The sequence below is a fragment of the Acinonyx jubatus genome, chromosome B4 (assembly GCF_027475565.1).
Source record: "Acinonyx jubatus isolate Ajub_Pintada_27869175 chromosome B4, VMU_Ajub_asm_v1.0, whole genome shotgun sequence".
Classification (NCBI taxonomy): domain Eukaryota; kingdom Metazoa; phylum Chordata; class Mammalia; order Carnivora; family Felidae; genus Acinonyx; species Acinonyx jubatus.
In genome coordinates, this window is record NC_069387.1 from 58,621,231 (window position 1) to 58,642,257 (window position 21,027).

The window sequence follows — 21,027 nt, forward strand, 5'->3', positions numbered from 1 at the left end:
AATGGATTCACTAAAAAGGATGACCAAAATATGTGCAATGCTGGTAAGATGACACAAGACATTGTACATTTGTCAGAACCCACAGAAGTATACAACACAAATAGTGAAATCAAAAGGGGCAAAAGAAAAATTTAACACAAGTTAACAATATCAGGAATAAAAAAGGGGTCTGAAGCTAAAGAGATAGAAGAAATGTTAAAAGATAATGAAAGAATATCAATAAATTTAGGCCAATAAATTTGAAAACGAAAGCATATGGCCAGAAAAATAAAACAAACTGACCCAAAATAGAAAATTTGAATTAATTTATATCCATTAAAGAAATTGAATCAGTAGTTAAAATCTTCCCACAAACTAAATCCAAGGCCCAGGCAGATTCACAGATACGCTTTGTCAAACATTTACAGAATAGGGCTCAGTCAGTTAAGTGTCTGACCTCAGCTCAGGTCATGATCTCATGGTTTGTGAGTTCAAGCCCCACATCAGGATCCATGCTGACAGCGTGGAGCCTGCTTGGAATTCTCTCTCTATCCTTCTCTCTCTGCCTCCCTCTCACTCATGCTCGCTCTCTCTCTCAAAATAAATAAATAAACTATAAAAAATATTTTTAAAAACATTTATGGAATAGATATCTAATCATATGCACAGAAAGGATTAGATCTTGCAACTCACTTTATTATGAAATCATTCTAACCTTGCTACTGACACTTGACAGGAACAGTACAAGGAAGGAAAATTACAGGCCACTCTCACTGACAACATAGATGTTAAATCCTAAACAAAATATTAGCAAACTGGATCTAGCAATGTAAAAATTATCACCAAGATATATTTATTTTAGAATGCAAGGTTACTATGGTAGAAGCTCTATTTATGAGTCATGCTATTAAAATTAGCAGTGCCTGGGTGGCTCAGTCAATTAAGCATTCGACTCTTGATTTCGGCTCAGGTCATGATCTCATGGTTCGTGAGATCGAACCCCACAAGCCCCACAGTGGGGTCTGCGCTGACAGCAGGGAGCCTGCTTGGGATTCTCTCTCTCCTCTCTTTCTGCCCCTCCACCTTGTGCTCTCTTTCTCTCTCAAAATAAATAAAAATAAACATTTTTTAAAAAAATTAGCAGATTAGGGGAGGATGGGTGAAATAGATGATGGGGATGAAGGAGTGCACTTGTGATGAGCACTGGCTGATGTATGGAAGTGTTGAATCACTATATCGTGCATCTGAAACTAACATTACACTATATGTTAAGTAACTAGAACTTCAATGAAAACTTTTTAAAAATTAGCAGATTAAGATTACAGAAAAAGAACATAATCTTGATAAATGCTTACACTGTATTTAATTAAAGCTAATAACCATTCATGGTAAAAATTAGCAAACTAGAAATAGAAGGGGATTTCTATAATTGATAAAGGGTATCTACAAAACAAATGGATAATAAACATTATGTTCAACAGTGAAATATTAAAATTATTCCCTTAAAGATCAGAAGCAAGACAAGGATAGCAAGACATTATCTTTTCAACATTATACTGGAAAAATCTTACCAATACAACAAAGTAAGAGAAAAAGAAATAACAGATGAAAAGATTGTACGCAAGTTTGAACTTATAGGATAGGATAATCATGACTTGCAGTCAAAAATATTTTTAGCCTTGGGGCGCCTGGGTGGCTCAGTCAGTTACGCGTCCAACTTCGGCTCAGGTCATGATCTCTCAGTCCATGAGTTCGAGCCCTGCGTTGGGTTCTGTGCTGACAGCTCAGAGCCTGGAGATTCTGTGTCTTCAGATTCTGTGTCTCCCTCTCTCTCTGCCCTCTCCCGCTCACACTCTGTCTCTCTCTCAAAAATAAATAAATACTAAAAAAAAATTTTTTAATATTTTTAGCCTCAGTAGTAGGTATACATGGATTGGTAGGACCTAACTTGCCCATACAAAATTTAACCTAATCTAAAATGGAAGTGGAAGTGAAATGGCCAATAAGCATATGAAAATATGCTCAACCTCATGAGTAATGCCAGCAAAATCACAACAGAGAAAATGTGTCAATGCACCCAACTGTCAGAAATGGAAAAGCGAAAAAACCAGCAGTTATGAGGATAAGGAACTCTCATATATTGCTGGAGGGAGTGTCACTTGGTCTTTGGAAAACAACTGGCATTATTTGGTAAAAGTAAACACACTAGATGTTTTACACCTAAATATATATCCTGAAGTCTCTTTTTTAATTTTTTTTAATTTGAGGATAGTTGACACACAATGTTACATCAGTTTACGTGTGCAACATAGCGATTCAACTTCTCTCTATATTATGATACCAAGTGTAGCTACCATCTGTCACCACACCACACTATTACATTATCATTGACTATATCCCCGTACTGTGCCTTTTATTCCGGTGACTTATTCCTTCCCTAACTGGAAACCTAGATCTCCTATCCTTCATCCATTTTGCCCATCCCCTCTTTCTCCCTCAGTTTATTCTCTGTACTTACAGATCTGATTCTGCTTTTTGCTTGTGTGTTCATTGGTTTTATTTTAGATTCCACATATGAATGAAATCATGTGGTTTTTATCTTTCTCAGTCGAACCTATTTCACTTGGCATAATGCTAAGTCCATCCATGCTGTAGCAAATGGCACAATCTCATTCTTTTTTATGGCTGTGTAATATTCGTGTGTGTGTGTGTGTGTGTGTGTGTGTACACATACATACACCACATCTTTGTATCTATTCATCTATCAATGGACACTTAGGTTGCGTCCACATCATGGCTACTGTAAATAATGCTGCAATAAAAGTAAGGGTACATATATTGCATATATCTTTTTGAATTAGTGTTTTAATTTTCATTGGGTAAATACCCACTGGTGCAATGATTGGATTATATGGTGTTTTTATTTTTAATTTCTTGAGGAACCTCCATACTGTTTTCCACAGTGGCTGTACCAATTAACATTGCTACCAACAGTTCACAAGGGTTCCTTTTTCTCCACATCCTTGTCAACACTTATTTCTTGTCTTTTTTATTTTTGGCTATTTTGACACATGTAAGGCAATATCTCATTGTGGTTTCAAATTGCATTTCCCTGATGATAAGTGATGTTGAGCATCTTATCATGCTGTTCATCTGTATGTCTTCTTTGGAAAAATGTCTACTTATGTTCTCTGCCCATTTTTTAAGTAGATTTCTTTTTTATTTAGAGAGAGAGAAAGAGTACAAGAAGGAGGAAGGGACAAGGGAGAGAGAGAGGGAGGGGGATGGAGAGAGAGAGGAAGAGAGAATCTTAAGCAGGCTCCATGCTCAGCACAAAGTCGGACATGGGGTTCAATCCCATGACCCTGGGATCATGACCTGAGCCAAAATCAAGAGTCAGATGCACAACTGACTTAGCTGCCCAGGCACCCTGGTCCTCTGCCCACCTTTAATTGGATTATTCAGTTTTTTGGTGCTGAGTTGTATAAGTTCTTTATGTATTTTGGATATTAGCCTCTTAACAGATATATCATTTGCAAATATTTTCCATTCAGTAGGTTGCCTTTGTGTTTTGTTGATGGTTTCCTGTGCTGTTTAAAAGCTTTTTATTTGGGGGCACCTGGGTAGCTCAGTTGGTTGAGTGTCCGAGTTCTTGATTTCAGCTCAGGTCATGATCCCAGGGTCGTGGGATTGAGCACCATGTTGGGCTCTACACTGAGCCTACTTAATATTCTCTCTCTCTCCTTCTGCCCGTCTCCCCTGCTCATGCACTCTCTCTCTCTCTCTCTCTCTCTCTCTCTCTTTCTGTCTAAAATAAAAGTAAATATAAAAGCATTTAAAAAAATAAATATAAGCCTTTATTTTGATATAATCCCAGTAGTTTATTTTTGCTTTTGTTTCCCTTGTCTTAGGAGACATATGTAGAAAAATATCTACAGCCAATGTCAAAGAAATTACTGCCTGTGTTTTCCTGTAAGATTTTTATAGTTTCAGGTCTCACATCTAAGTCTTTAACTGGAAGAGTCTTTTAAACATGTGCATCGGGTGACATACAAAAGTTTTCAAAGTAGCATTTCTTTTGGTAGCAAATTTTCTTTAAAAACGCTAGAACTTTAAAGAATGAAAATGTCCACCAACAGTTAACTAGATAAACATGTGCATAAAATGTAATGCGCATTCTAATATATATTAGAAAAAAATCAATGGGTTACAGCTATATATAAACAAGGATGGAGGACAAAAATATACCCAAAACAGACTAAATGAAATATTTTTCATATTTTTTTGTTTTATTTATTTATTTTTTGAGAGGGAGTTTGTGTGTGTGCATGAAAAGGGGAGGGGCAGAAAGAGAATCTCAAGCAGGCTTCATGCCCAGTGTGGAGCCTCACGTAGGGCTCCAACTCATAGATTATGAGATCATGACCTGAGCTGAAATCAAGAGTCAGACACTGAAACAACTGAGCCACCCAAATGCCCCATGTTCCAGAAATACAAATATGTGTGATAAAACCATTAAGAAAAGCAAGGGAATGATCATAAACTCATGAGAATGATTTCTTCTGGGATATGGGGAGGGACTGCAGGGACTCCTTACTGGTAATATTCTATTTCTTAAACTACGTGTTCATTTCAGTAGAATGTGCTACCTCAAGAGCTACTGAATTTGCCATCACAGAAGGGTGGTTTGGTTTGAAGAAATATCTCATGTGAGGTATTCAGAGAGAAAATAAATATCACACTGGACTTGATACCCCTATGAGTATATTTTAACCCTAAAATTTCATAATTCGATATCCATCATAGTCAACAGCACGATATGCTGTACATAAAAACCAATAATAATTATAAGAAGCATTCACTGACTACTGACTTTGGCAGATGCTGTCGGTTGTTCTTTCTTGATAGATTTCATTTTTGTTCTACTATCTATCCTTTCCCACTGTAATTTAGGGGAGGGTATCCTGGAGATTGAGGATCATCTATTACTTAGTCTGAATTAATCTTGTAATCCATTGATTTAGAGGTAAACATGTGGCCCTGCTTTGGTCAAGTAGACATGAGATAGAACCTACTAAGGGATGCCTGGAAAAGGTTTTCTTGCTCCTAAACAGGAGACTCAGAAATGCATGAAAATCATAGATACCCCTTCCTGGTGTTGTCACGCAGAGGCATAATGTCTAGGACGCTGCTGCCATGATGCAACCATGAAAAGACCAGTCTCGAAATTAAGTCTATTTGTGAATAATTACCACACTAAGAAATGAATGAATTAAAGCTGGAGCCTTACTTCTTGACGTGTTGGTAGATAACATGTCACCTTATTGTTTATATTTTCCCACCAGAGTCCTATTCACTGACACGCCTTGTGCACAGCTTGCTCACTTAATCTTCACAGTATTTCCATGAGCTAAGTGCCATTATTGTGTCCACTGAATAGACTATTAAAAAAACACTTAGGGAATTAAAATAAGTTGCCCAAAGTCACACGTATACTTGGTGGCAAATTCTAGGGTATCTGACCTCAAAACCCATGCTCTCAATACCCTATGCATTCAAGGCCATCTTTCTCTGTCTGTAAGGGCTGAGAAGAAAATCCTGATAGACGGGAGTGTTCCATTATCTGGTCACATGTTTTTTCAGGTGTGAGTCAGTGGCGCTGGAGCAGCAGTGTCGGCAGCAACCAAAGAAGCTTCTTGGCCTCTGAATCATAGCCACGACTGTTTGACCTTGAAATCAATAGTCCAGGGGCAGCCTCCGAAGCGTACGCCTCCAGACTTTTCAAAAATACAACTGCTTGTATTAAATCACTTCCTGCTTCAAGTGCCTAAAATTATCACCATTTTCTGAACTGATAAATCCTGTACTCAACAAATAAATAAATAAATTCCAGCTTCATTGACTTATATTCGTCTAAAATCCCTAGAGAAATAGATTTATAACCCACACGGAATGCAGTTTTATTTTGAAGGCATCCTCAATCAAACACCTTCTCCTTTCTTACATCAAAACATTGCTTATTAAACTGAGAAGGGAGTACCATGGATATTCACTACGATAGAGGGTCTTTCTCTACTTCTTTCAGTAATTAGGAACTTAAACTTCAGACCAGTGACTCACATCTTTCATGGAACATCTCACCTATACTCTTAACTGATTTTTTGCAAACTTTTACAAAGAGCATAATACTTTTATCTCTGGTTTAGAGCTGTTCTTTATTTTTAAAAATCCAATGTTCTGGAAGGGGAAGCAACGTTACGTTTATTCTCTAGAACATGTACAAATTATGTATTTGCAAAAGGAAGAGGTATTCCAACCTTGTGAAAGCATAATACATCTCTTATTACCTTTAAATATTATATCAGAAAGCGCAGTCTTACATTAAAGAGCCTGGAATGTACTATCAGAAAGACCCAGGTTAAAATCTCAGCTGAGTCACGCAGAGCTGCCTAATAGTGACAAAATCCTTGGGTTTTCTGAGCTCCAGCTGACTCATCCTTAGAAATGTGATCTAACTCTCTCCAAAGTTTGTTGTAACATACAAAATGAGATACCATGTATGAAAATGTCTGCTTTAAGACTTGATGTATAGCAGGTACTAAATAAATACGAAATGTCCTCTTATTTCTTAAATATGCTATGGAAGAACTCTACTTCAACAACAACAACAAATCTGGTCATGAAAGAAATTTATATGGAGTAGAAATTCTACATTCTAGTAACTTACATTATAAAATCATAGAAAAAGGTGCTAACAGATTCAGTCAAAAGTTTTGTGCAGATTAGTGGTAAGTAGTCCTGAGACAAGGAACCCACCAGAGGAACTTCCCTTTCCACATGTTGAGGACTCAAATTATTTCCCATTCCATCTTCACCTTTCACTACACAATATTTTGGGTATTCCAACAAACAGAGAAGCTGTGGTAGGCAAACCCTACCTAAATAGTCTACATTCCTACAGATTAAAAAACAACTAAATAAAACACTAGATAGGCATTTAAGAAATAATATCTTATCGATTATGATGTTGGCATTGGTCTGCTAAGTGTTACCATTAAAATACAGTTTTAAAAAATTTAGATGGTTATTTAGTATTTAGTGAAATGTGAAAACAGCAACTAATTAACCCACTGAAAACTAAAACCTATACAACAGAAGACTTAGAATCACCATCTTACCACTCTTTAGAGCAAATGCAGAATTTTGCTATTTTCATGCTGTCACTAAAGCAGATTGTTCCAGTTAGCTATTTTTATGTATTATATAAGGATATGCAATAAAGAAAGGAATAATTTACAGGTTGGCAGTAAATAGCCACGGTGAATGGTGGTGACAAAACTTCACCTCTTTATTCAAGTCTATGCTTAGGACCCACTCCTTCTTTGTCCATCTCACTCCATCCTATTGTCCTGATTCCTGGACTGTCAGATGTATCGTGAAAAGGAGAGAGAGTGAAAAAGTAGGCAAATGAGCTAAGAAGTGATAGCAATTGGAGAGAACTAATTCCAAAATACAGGTGTATGGAGTTAACTGATTTGGCAAATAAAAAGTTGATGCTGTATTACTCAGAATAAAATTTGCCTTTATGAACAACTTTGGCTAGATGGCATATGACTTAAGAAATTGAAAAATCATTATTTCCAAAAATATCTTGAAAACGAACCTCAATTGGCTCTTCACCACCTTTTACTTGACTTTCACCCATTTCTCCATTCTCATAGCTGCTGCTCTTCTCAACCCATAACTCAGATTTTTCTACAGTGAGTCGAAGCTGGTCTAGATCCGCCTTGATCTGCTTGTAGTTATCTACATCTTGATTGGACACCAGCAATTGCACCTGGAAACAGAAAATTCTGAATCCTTAATGTACTTAAGGAAATTCCTTCATTCCTATTTCAATTATGCCAAAAATCCCAGGTCTTTTAAGCTGTTCCTCAGTTGAAGTTTCATGTTTCTAGAATATTTGTGGATATTTTAGATGTATATTGAGCATGAAAACTTACCTGGAGGTATCTGTGAACACTAAGCCAATATATAAAGAATTATAAATTTTTAAAAAGTGAGTCCTAGCAGAGTGCTAAGGAGTAATGTAAAATAAAAGATACCTCAACTCTAGTTTCACTGCTAAAGTTTATTTCTCCAAGAGTCTATGTGATTGAAAAGAGGTAAAAATACAAAAATAAATGGAAGAAAATTCTGATACAGTCTAAACCTCATGGTATAAACTTTGATTTTATTATAATTTATGTGTATTATATGACATATCCAAATATATGCATTATTATGTCTATTTGTTTAGTCTTGGAATTATTTCATATTTTAATAGATTCTTATAAAACTTCCTAATGAAGATCAGCCCTTTATTAAATAAAATAAATATTAGTGAAACACATGTAAGCACTTAGGTATTATTCATGAATAGTCTCAAGATTGATGTCATTCAGATGACAAAGAAAAAGATTCGATCCAAAACAGTTCCTTTCTTTCACCTGTATACATTTTGTCCTATCCAAATTTATCAGTAAAGTCTGGGGTCAAAATAATAGCCGTGGCAACAAGATTCCTAATATGGTATTACCCCCCAGCACCTTCCTAAATCTTTGTGCCTGTCATTTACATTAAAGATATTAACTAAAACTCACTCGTGGGGAACTCTTTCTAAAATAGATCATGTCTTGGCTTAAGACAAGGCCACATCTATCTTTAAAAATAGAAAGCATCTCCAGGAAAAGCCTCACAGTCTCATTAATTCTGCAACCATGAAGTCAGGTTGGATGTTATAGACACCATTTTCGGAGCTTCCGCTCTGGCACCATTGAGGGGCTACTCAATCTTACCTGTTTAAATGCCTGTAAAACTTCGGCTCTCTGGCTAAAGTGCTTGAACAGTAGTTGCAGGGCCCCTGATAGCAGAGGCGGGTAGTCGTGCATGATCAGATGAATGAGGACCCGTAAAAATGTCCTGCCTCCTTCATCATCAAGTTGAACTGGATTTTTCTCCTTTCTATAAAACCAACAATAATTCTACAATAGCTTATATTTACATAAAATCTATTCATAAGTGGTATTCAAATTATGTATACATTCTCAGAGCTATATATTCCTTTCCTCCCCAAAAAACTGGAAAATAAAAAGCAAAATAATTTTACACTTTTCTTCCCCCCACCCCTCATGTAACTGATCAAGAAACAAAGCACAAAGAAAAGCCTGTGTATGTGTCCACGAAAAGCAGAGGTGACCAATGCTCCAAATATGTCCGAGATGGAGGGGGGTTCCCAGAACAGAAGACTTTTCAGAGCTCGTACTGGGAAGGTACGAGGCCAACCAGGATGAGTTGCTCACTTCGACATAGACAAAGGCTAGAAACCTAAATCGATCCAAAAAATCTCGACTCTAGTACTGAGAAGAGATACTAGGAAGGATGTACAGCAACAGCTGACTTTCCCCAGAACCCTAGAGACCCCTCCACGACAGGTAGTGACAGCTGGGAGAAGGACAAGGGCGTACACCCACACACACACATGTGGACACAATCACCAGAGCTGCTCTGGGTTTTGCTATACTCAGACACTGGGCAAGACCGCACTGGAGGAAGAGGTCCATTTATTTCGAGGTGAAAAATCATACACTGATTTATTATCTATCTCTTCTCGGGAATAATGAAATACTTGAATAGGAAAACACAACAATAACAACAACAAAATCCACCAAAACAACATGAAAACAAAGCTAAACCAAATGTTCACTAGAGATAAAAATCCTTTTTGGTTCCCTTGATTCTTCATTCTTGTTTGTCTTTCTAACCAAAGAAAATGCAACAAAGGGCTTAGTGTGAAATTTGTTTAGTTTCTCATGGCAAACCTATAACAGAAATGAATGCTAGAAACTCAGTAAGTTGTAGCTTAGACATTTCAGGTTCATTTTTTTCCTTTACTTTTCTTTTTTACTGCTATTAGTTTTCATTTCTGAAAAGGAAAGAAGCAACTTTAAAACAATAAACGTCGGGGCTCCCAGTAACAAAGGAGGGTAGCCATGCCAGAGGCATGTTTTCTTTAATCATGGATATTTCCAACAGGCAGCAAATAGCTTTATTTCTCACAAATAGTTAATGATAACATCGAAAGAAGTTACTTCCTTGCCTCAAATTTTTTTAGATTCAGGCAAGCGATGTTTTGCAAGACACAGCGCTACTGATACCAGGGGACTTAAAGGGCATTCGCGTGCTGTCATTATTTGAGGGAAGAAAAGCAAAAAGAATTCAGGGAAAAGTTCAATACACTGATCTCATCTCTCTTGTCTTTTTCCCCCTGGCCTACCTAAAAGAAAAGCTAGGCTTTCCTCTTCTACAGTAAATTAGCAGCTTCATTTCTGGCAGAAATTATGTTGCCAACAATAAAGGATCTAAAATTAAATAAATGTCGGGAGGTAAACAATAGCAAAGTATCAATAAAATTCTAAGCAAAAATCGTATTCACAAGATAAAGCCACAGACGTGTTACTATACCTTCCAGCAAACATCGTTTCTGCCTGAGCTGCGATTTCATCTATATCAGGAACAATCGCTACAAAGACAAAGGGTAAAATCCATTCTTTATCTTATCATAATTAGGAGTCACAATATTTATATTGATATTAGCACACCTAAAAATATTTTGCCTTCATTCCTTCCTGCCAGGAAAAGTCAACAGTTTAAAAAGCCGCAATATAATTTCACTTACATATCAACGTTTTAAACAAAGTTTACATTTTGAAACATATATTGCTACAAAGATATATTTAGATCAGAAAGCACCATTTACGAAGTTGCATCACCTGTATAAACATATATATATGCATCAGCTACACACACACACACACACACACACACACACACTTATATAATTTAACTGGGTGATGACGTGGAAGGACGTTTTTTAAATATGTTTTTTAAAGAATCAAAATATAGCAGTAATGAGCCTTGTAACTGTTACGGTATTTCCAAACAACATGGTCCTTTCAGACATGCTCCTCTTCTACAATTCCATCCCTTCTTCTTATGGGACATTAATTTTTTTTATGTGAACCAATCATGATTCCTCACCCATCCTCACCACCAATATTTTGAAGATATCTTTCTTAAAATAACACATTTAAATAAGTACATTATTTATTTCTCATCTCCAAAGCACAAAACAAAGCAGAGAAAGAAAGAAAGAAAGAAAGAAAGAAAGAAAGAAAGAAAGAAAGAAAGAAAGAAAAAGAAAAAAGGAAAAAGAATTCTCCCCAGAAAGCTCTCTCTTCCAGACTCAACCAATGAAAGAGATCAGGTAAATCAGAAAGAACTGGTTTTCTGGGGGTTCCCTCCCATACTTTACTGACACTTGGAGCTTCTATTTCCAGAAGTCTGGCTTCTGAGAGCCAATAATTTTTATGATACTGTCAATGCAACCGCCAGCTAGGCTCTCTGGTTCAGCCACGTGACTCCTGGAAATGGCCCTCTGGGGTTCTATACTTCTGGGAAACATAAAAACAATACTGTTGCAAATGTACCAGAAGTGACTTCTCACGTAGGCAAACTTAACCCATCTACAGAGGCATGCTGCCTTCTGGATGGGTCTAAGGAGTCAGAGAGCAGGACATTGGTCTACCACTCATTTTTTTTTAAATTTTTTTTTAATGTTTATTTATTTTTGAGACAGAGAGAGACAGAGCATGAACGGGGGAGGGGCAGAGAGAGAGGGAGACACAGAATCGGAAGCAGGCTCCAGGCTCTGAGCTGTCAGCACAGAGCCTGACGCGGGGCTCGAACTCACGGACCGCGAGATCATGACCTGAGCTGAAGTCGGACGCTTAACCGACTGAGCCACCCAGGCACCCCGGTCTACCTCATTTTAACTACACACTTACAATCACGGAATCATTCCTTCCAAATCAAATGACAGGGAAAAAAGAGGAGGTTCCCTGACACTTTCATACTGGTTGCGATTAGAAGAACAGTTCATATTTGTACACAAATCTGATCCTCAGAAAAAGAATTCAGTCACCTGGCTAAATCTTTAATACAGTAGTTTCTAGACTGCTGTTACTGGCCTGACCTATTCAGAAACATGGAAATGTAGTATTTCTTAGGTTTCATAAGGTATTCTCTACAGTCACAAAATTTTTACAGTAATTCTTATGCTCTTTCTTCACTATGCTCCTACACACGGAGATAAGAGTGGCTTTCATTCTTACATTTTTAAATGTGAAAAATTGACATACGGTACCAGTTCATAACCATGCAAAGTAAGTGCACGCACACACACACATCACCACCCTCATTCAGACCTTTGGGAGATACCATGTCTTTGTTCTTGAGCTGGGCAACAGCTTCCTAAAAATCACCTTTCTTCCCGAAAGCTACATTTCACACTGCTCTTTGAACAAGCAAAAAAGTCTCCCTTGGACTTTCACCAACACGGTATGGTGCTTATTACAAGATTCAGGCCCTGAAACTGGAGAGACCTCTGAGGGAATCCCTCCTCCACTACTTTTGTGACCTTTAGGCAGTAATTTAACCCATCTGACCTCGGTTTTCTTATCTGTAAAGTGGCACATAAACAGTACCTCTCCCTCATCGAATTGTGAAGGCTACAAAATTAACTGCATTCTGAGGACTTAGCACCAAGTAACTGCAAACATCCTCCAAGACGTTCTAGGCTCTGTCTCAGTTCCTTCATGTCATTGGTGGATATGGTTTCTGCATTTGTGTCTCCTAGAAATATTACTATGTCTTAAAATATGAACGCTATGGGGTAAATATTGTCACAAAGGAGGTACCTGATGGTAGTAATGTATCTGGAGAGCCACTGGCAGATGCTTCAGCATTTTCATTGTTCTCTCCAAATTCCTTCTTATATATTGACAGCATATATGAGATCCTATAATCCAGTCTGACACTCAGGATAAACTACAAAAGAGCATTAAAAACATAATTTTATTAGCATCATGTTTAAAACGACAGTTCATTACACCAAGAACAACGTAACTATTAACATTTCACACGAACTAATTACAAATCTCAGCTCTTAACACTCCAGTTGCATACATGCTCATCAGCCATAAAGCTAACAAGAGTGATGCATTTCCATTAGCCAATGTCAGTAAAATCCCAAAGCAGTTTTTTAGGAAAAAGAAAACGATTCCCCCATGATTACTCTGAATATTCCAGACCAAGGTATCCAATGAGTCTGGATGAAGAGGTAATGATGACTATTTCACTGAGCATTTTGTGGAGGTAACATTGGCTCTGGGAGGAGACTGCTGGTGCTGTGATTTTCATTCACGCACAGAGAGGCTAAACTTCCAGGTACCATAGTGTGGATTCTGGCGCTACCACAATCAGTTTGGGATCTAGGCTACAAAAGGACAGCTGAGGAAGCAGCATCCAAAAATACCATGGATTAGCTTCATTGGTGCTTGCTTTCCCTTGGATTGTGTTGTTGACCTTGCCTCCTTAACTAACACGTTGAGAGACACTAAGGGAATAAGACAATAAGGTTCCTGCCTGTGCTGGGTACTACGAAGAATGCAAACACTTGAAACCCCTGCTCTCAAGAAGCCTATGCCTGAATTGGGAAAACAAAATATAGCATGGTTAACATAATTATAAAATTATTGAGGGGCGCCTGGATGGCTCAGTCGGTTAAGCATCCAACTTCGGCTCAGGTCATGATTTCACAGTTCGTGAATTCAAGCTCTGTGTCGGGCTCTGTGCTGACAGCTCAGAACCTGGAGCCTGCTTCAGATTCTATGTCTCCTTCTCTGCCCCTCCCCTGCTCATGCTCTGTCTTTCTCTGTCTCTCAAAAATAAATAAAAACGTTAAAAAAGTGTCAAGAACTAAATCAGGCTGCACAGACTTCAGTGGAGATCAGAGAAAGAAAAAGTATGTGCTACAGATTTCTGAGTGGAGAAGGGAAACAATAAAGAAGTGGTTTAATATGAGGCTCCCTTCCATCCCAGCTTGCCTGAAATAAGCCTAGTTTAAGCTTTTGTTGCAGTAAAATTACTATTAGTGCCCCCTACACTCTCAAAAGAGCCTCGTTTGGACAGTAAACAATAATGGACATGTATGGTACCATCTGACCTGATCTCCTACCATTTCTGTGACTCCTGTATCACACCCCTCCCTCCCTGGTCCTTCCCCCCTCCCTTCTTGCATTCTCCCTCTCACACTGCTCTGTTCCAATAGCACTGGATATTTCTTTCTTGCCTTCTCACATTTGTTCAGTGTCCACTTTACCTTGAAAATTCTCTTCCACCCAGAACAACTAGCCTTTGAGATACCCTCCAAGATCCAGTTTAAATCCCTTTTCTAAAGAAGCTTTCCCTGGTTCCCCAATCCAAACCAACCGTTCTCTTTTTTTGCTCACCCAACCCGTTATTTACACCTATCTGTCTCTTGGCTACCTAATACATCTATTATTTATTCTCTGTCTCTCTGTCTCTGTCTCTCTCTCTCCTCTGCTAGCCGTCTATGCTCCTTATGGGCAACAAACATGCTTCATGTCAATAAACATTTGCTAAGCCAGGTACTAAGAAAGGTACCTGAGGGTACAAAAAAGTTGCCAAGGATATAAGACCTGCCTTTGAAGAGCATATAACATAGAAGGGTAACAAACACCAAAGAGTCTCTTTTACGAGCATGTGGTGAGTGCTACAATACATACAGGTTGAATGGATTCTAGTTAAGGGGATTTCAAAACAGGGGACGGATTGTGGGAAAACAGGCTGAGAGGGGGCCATTGGATTTGGTAGCCTTGAGCAGAAGGGTGGGGACAGAAACTGATTGCAGGTGCTTGAAAGGAAGAGTTTAAAAAAAAAACTACGTAAAGAACAAATTAATAAGACACTAATTGGTGAAACACATTACATTTTCGTTGAAGATTAGTGCTCATAGACTTGTATTTTATTTTATTTTTTTAAATGTTTGTTTATTTTGAAAGAGAGAGAAAGGGAGTGAGCAGGAGAGGAGCAGAGAGAGTGTGAGACAGAGAATCCCAAACAGGCTCTGCAGTGTAAACACGGAGCCCGACGCAGTGCTCGAAATCACGAACCATGAGATAGTGACCTGAGCCAAAACCAAGAGTTGGACGCTTAACCCACTGAGCCATCCCAGCACCCCTAGATTTTTATTTATAAATAGAACCAAAATAAAAACTTTCATCTTCCAATATATTTAATTGTGAAACATAAATGGAAGGTAGGAAAGGGGCAAAGGGAAGAATAAAAACAAATGCAGAGAAAGATAGTTGAGAGAGGGCCAAAGATAGAGAGAGAGAATGAGAGAGAGAAATAAAAAGAGAGATACATAAAATATGGGGAAAAGAAAGGAAGACCCTGTGAGGAGGAAGAGCTGGCAGGAAGCAGGAGACTTGCGGAAGGAATGTAGCTACAAAGAAATTCTTGAAGAGGTGTTCTAAGAAAGAAACGTATTCAAGAGCAGCACATAGGAACTCAGACAGAGTGAAGCAGACCCAGACACGGAACACAAAAATCAGAGTGAGGAAAGAGTTTCAACAAGAAATACATTAAAAGCCCGAAAGAGGCAACAAAGAAAGGTCAGCCCTAATCTGTCCCACCGCAGTAGTATCTCCATCTCATCATTTTTGAGCTGTTAGAGAATGTTTTTCAAACGCTGATCTTCTGTAACTGGGGCTAAAATGAGGTCACATATTTTACAGGTTGTCCAGTGAGTAGGATGATGTTAAGCTATGGGCCCATTAGATCCGCAGGTCAGGTGATCACTACCTTTCTCAGTTTAAGAAGAGGAGAACTAAGTGATTTTTCAGGGTCATGAACACAGGGTTGGGAGGCCTGCCAATATTTCTCAGGATTCAGCCTTTGGAATTCCTGGAGGAAATGTGAAACCCTTTATGATTATAAATCTAATTACTTTAAATAAAAATGTACAGACCCTTCCAGGACTACTAACCCACTTCTGGTAGTTCAGTCTACATTAAATTATGATGAAAGACCTAGTAAATTGTATCCAGAATCTTAATAGACCCTTGAAAACTCCAGGCTCCATTCTCCAAATCTGGAATAAATGCTATAATTAAAGTATCATAAAACTACTTTCCAAACTTAAAAAAATATATAAGAATTCACAGCTACAGTAAAAGGGAATTTATTCACTAGACCAGGGGGAATAAAATAATAATTTATCTCCTTTAAATTCACAGAGCTAGGTATTAGACTATGTTAATTTTAAATATATATATTATTCCTAGCCTCAAAAGCACAAAGATAGTCACTTATATAAAATACAAAAACCAATTATTAACATTTTGCTAATAATAAATAAAATTTTATTTCAGTTTCTTGCTACAGTGATAAACCTGGATACCCAGAATTACATATCCAATTCAATTAAAAATAGAAATAGAGTTAGAATTCAATCTCAAGTTTGCCTGCTCTGAAATCCTTAAATGAAGGTAAAATGAAATCAGGGTCAATACTAAATGAGAAAATGCATATGAAAGAGGTTTTGTCAACCTCAAAGCACTCCACAATTGTTAGATATCACCATTAATACATTTAATGGAAATGAACAAATGTAATTAATATGTTAAATAGTGTCATTAACTTAAAAGAAATAAATTAGATCAATAGCATTTCAGAGTATTTCCACAGTGATGTGGAACAAAGTCTGTTAAGAAAGTTAAACCAAGAAGCTCAATTAGGTATTTGTCACTTTGCTTCCATTATGCAGCATACCTGTAAAATCTCAATAATCTTCAGTTTGGTGTCCATCACGGTCACGTCCTCAGGCTCTACAGGGCTTCCTTGCTTGCTGGGGTGGATGCTGGGCTGAACGTCAGGCACACTCATGGGGAAGATAGAGCCTCTACTGAGTACCATTTGGGTCATCATCTCTCCCACCCCATGGATGGTTCTCATGACATTGTTTCCTAGCAAAAGAAAAGCCCTTAAGTCAATACACACAACACGTGGGGAAACAGATGTAATATCCAGTTGGTCAAAACCAGACTGGAAACATGACAGGAAAAGTAATGAGATAAGAAAGAATAGCATCAACACTGTTCTGGCTCTTTCCTTACAGACATAGGGAAGGTCCTGACAGACGCATTTCAAACTGACAGATTTTAAAAATGAAAGTTTACTTTTCTCAGAAAATGCTTTCAAATGAGGTACCAAGGATGAGTTGTGGTAGCTCTGATGACATCCAAGGCAGGTCCTTCTGGCACACAGTAAGTTCTCTCAACTGTCACATCAATAAGCTCTAACTTTTATAATAATGTGAAAGAACCCTACAATAAATGAGTTACATGAAAACATGTAAGTGGTGACTAGCATCCTAATCCTACTCTCAAACCAAGGACTTCATAGTTTTGTTTTCATAGTGCTTGTGAGGAGGATTGTTATAACCTCATTTTAAGAAAAAGACAGTTTCATCTGGGGAAGAAGCATGTATTTGCCGATACACTTCCCATTCCTTCAACCCATTTGAATAAAAAAATCATTATTCAAAATCCACAAAAAGCAATTATGTTTGAGGTAATCACAAAAACAATTCAGTGACAAACATGATCATTTTCGGGACATCTGGGTGGCTCAGTCAGTTAAGTGTCCGACTTTGGCTCAGGTCATGATCTCACAGTCTGTGGGTTCAAGCCCCGTGTCGGGCTCTGTGCTGACAGCTCAGAGTCTGGAGTCTGCTTCAGATTCTGTGTCTCCCTCTCTCTGCCCCTCCCACTGCTCACACTCTGTCTCTCTCTCTCTCTCTCTCTCTCTCTCTCTCTCTCTCTCAAAAATAAATAAGCATTAAAATTTTCTTTTAAATTATCATTTTCAAAAAGGCATCACCCTCTTTCTACATCTTCTGTGTTTGACTTCTCATTCATTTGTCCTCCAGTAAAATTGCATGTACACTCATTCCTTCACTGAGCATGAGCAGCTGTACCAAGGCAACCTCCTGACACTGCTCCAATTTATTTTCTCCAGCCTGACTGCTGTTTCTCACTTCTCAGTTCCTACAACAGGCAGGAAGGATTCAAAAGAACAATTGTCTACTTTTCTTTCAAAACAGTGGTCTTTACTTCATGTATGTTCATGGAACTTTGCCTCAGGCAAAGGCCTAAGAATCTAGCAAATAATTTTCCTTTCCCTAAGAGTCTCAGGGTATATACCAGGGAATAAATAAATACACACACACACACACACACACACACACACACACACACACACACACACGTACACCAGGAGAAAGGGAAATGGAAATAAGATGGGATGAGATAAAACTCTCAGCTCTAATTGAAGAGTATAATCTGTTGGAATATCTACATGATTGGAAGGCAAACCAATAAAGAAAAGGAAAATATTTAAAGGATGACCCCCAAAAACTCTTGATGGTCTTGTGCAGACCAACCCGCAATTATCATCAGGCCACTAGTAATCACTGTGAAAAGTGAAATCCCTTTTAAAACTTATTATCTTATCCATAAATGAAAAAAATACATATAGTAAAGGGTAGTGCTCAAATAGTGCACTTGTGAGGTGGCAAATAAGTAACAATTTTTTTTTCTTGAGTGGCATTTTCCAGGCAGAAGTTAAGTTTGGTTTTCATTCTGAGAGTCTATAACCTCTTCTTTGACTGCTGTTTGCATAAACCAAAAAGCAGGCAGGCAATAAGAAAAAATATATGTGAAAGGTAGCTTCCAGGTTTGGACAAGATTGAGACCACGGATTTGAAAGAGGCCTATTTTCTACCAGAACAACTTCGAGGAGAAGATTGCTGCATTGTCTGCGGTTCTCAAGCAATCAGAGCAGTTGACTTCTTCCAACCCCCGCCCCCCATGTTTGCCACGTGGACTGCAGGGTTGCACATCTGATTGTTGCCAATGGTTTCAGGTGACCACCATTTAACCAGTACATTTACCTGAATCTTGATTCGAGTATGTATATGTGTTACCCTCCAAGAGATGCTTTCTTACCACTAACACAGAACAGCCTCCTTTGTTATTCCTACCCCCTGATTCACACAGAAATCCTTGGCACCCACAGTCTCTGCATCTTATTTAGATTTGCATGGAAAATAATCATTTAATCCAAACGATTATTACACAGAAAGTTAGCCCAGACAATTCTTTTTCCCCAAATATAGATCCTGTCACCAAGAAATTAAAATCTAGAGACCAGAACCATAATAATACATAACACCTGTTGTCAGTGACATGGACGGGTTCATTCCGGTTCTACCATATCCTTAGATGCCTGTGGCACGTGGTCACCACAAAACTCTCCTGACATCTCCATGTATGGCCAACTGAGAGGTCTCAAATTAAAAGATGCTATATTTTCTGGAGTTGCTTGGTGGTGATGAGAAGTGCTTAAATTGTGAACTATCACAGCTTGGAAAACTATAGTCAAATGCCACATAAATCACAGATGTGCAAGGCTCCCAAGTATCCATTTTTCCACAGACAAATTTCTGATTCTAGACTATTGAGATAAGTCACAGACCATCAGTTTTCAATGCTGCCAAAGAAGAAATGTTACCATTTCTCTTCTTAACTATAATTAGTTAATACTACTAAGAAGTTTTCAGTGGAAAAGCTACTTTATTATCATATAAATCTTGTGGACAAACTAACCCCTAAAAGTCCAGCTTTTCTATGTCTTTCATTTTAACCCAGCAGCCAGAATTTAGACTTACGTATAAAGGGTGTTGAGATGGTTTGAAAAAATGGGTTTCATGTTTGTTAAGCAAAAAGAAGAAAGAAGGAGTTGCTTAGAAATAAAAGCAGATGAGGACGCCTGGGTGGTGCAGTGTCAGACTCTTGATTTAGGTTCAGGTCATGATGTCATGGTCATGAGATCGAGCCCTGTGTGGGGCTCTGCACTGACATCATGGAACTTGCTTGGGATTCTGTCTCTCCATCTCTCTCTGCCCCTAAACTGTGTGTGCTCTCTCTTGAAATAAATAAATAAACATTAGAAAGAAAGAAAGAAAGAAAGAAAGAAAGAAAGAAAGAAAGAAAGAAAGAAAGAAAAAGAAGGAAGGAAGGAAGGAAGGCAAGCAGATGGATTTTTCAGGTTCTTTTATTTTATGATTGCACGGATAGTTTTACTAATCCTAATTCCCTCAAGAGAAAAACTTGAAAGTAAGACAGGTATGCTAAATGCATAATGCGAATGGTGACTGGGGGTGGACTGAGAACACACTGTTTGTTTCTTTGTTTTTCTGATTGTTCTAATGAGTCAAGTTTCCATTACCAATTCCAGAGAAATAAAACGCAATATGAAATCTACATAACACTAAAGCTGTGCTGACCATGATTTAATTTTACCTATTCAGAAGTCATGTTACTGCTGGTGAGCACTACTGAGTTCAACAATCATTGAGAGTTATGTGATTTTCTAGAAAGTATAACTTGGTTGAAATTAACTTTATACCTATTGGTATTTTATTTAAAATCATCTTTATTATCTTTTTCTATTAGAAATACTATTCTCTTTTAGATACATAAGACTAGAAACAGTAATTTGAATTTGTTTAGATTTCAAAAAGGCATTTCTGGGATCTTCTCAGCATTTATAAGAGATAAATGAAATATTTGATTAGAAGAGTCTGGGAATAATTTTCACGGCAATTTAATTGCTCTGTGACTACTAAAGTCAGCTCAGCATTTTATAATAAAAGCCAAAAATATGGATAACCCAAAAAACCATTCTTACTTCCCTGAAACATACTTTCATAGTTGAATTTGAAAAAATGCATCTGCTGTTATCATAATTCATTTGAAACAGAATGATATTAAACCATAAAGACATGACTCAGGAAATCTTCCCTCCCTGCTCAGCAGCCTCTTATAAACCTCTACTTGCTGCTAGACGCCCACACTTTAGAATTGGAGCAGTTTTCTATTTTGAACATTCTCTGGAGCAGTGCTTCCTCCCAGTGGTTGAGGGTTTGGTTATAAAAGGACTTTTACACATGCAAAAAAAAAAAAAAACCCAAAAAGATTAACATAAGATGAAAGCCTTAATTAAGCTAGGGATACAAGC

General features: G+C 37.8%; 1 protein-coding gene across 7 annotated transcripts in view; it reads right to left on the minus strand.

The window, feature by feature from the left end:
• ITPR2 (inositol 1,4,5-trisphosphate receptor type 2) overlaps positions 1 to 21,027 on the minus strand; it is a 485,861-nt gene that overhangs the window by 286,965 nt on the left and 177,869 nt on the right. For all 7 annotated transcript variants that reach the window (XR_003413010.2, XM_053226056.1, XM_027035788.2 and 4 more), the window contains 5 exons: positions 16,717 to 16,910; positions 12,777 to 12,906; positions 10,483 to 10,540; positions 8,817 to 8,982; positions 7,643 to 7,816 (listed from right to left, as the gene is read on the minus strand). Coding sequence is in view for 6 of the 7 variants with exons in the window: in XM_053226056.1 (XP_053082031.1) it covers positions 7,643 to 7,816; positions 8,817 to 8,982; positions 10,483 to 10,540; positions 12,777 to 12,906; positions 16,717 to 16,910 (722 nt within the window). In the remaining variant the exon portion in view is untranslated. The remainder of the gene's footprint in view (positions 1 to 7,642; positions 7,817 to 8,816; positions 8,983 to 10,482; positions 10,541 to 12,776; positions 12,907 to 16,716; positions 16,911 to 21,027) is intronic.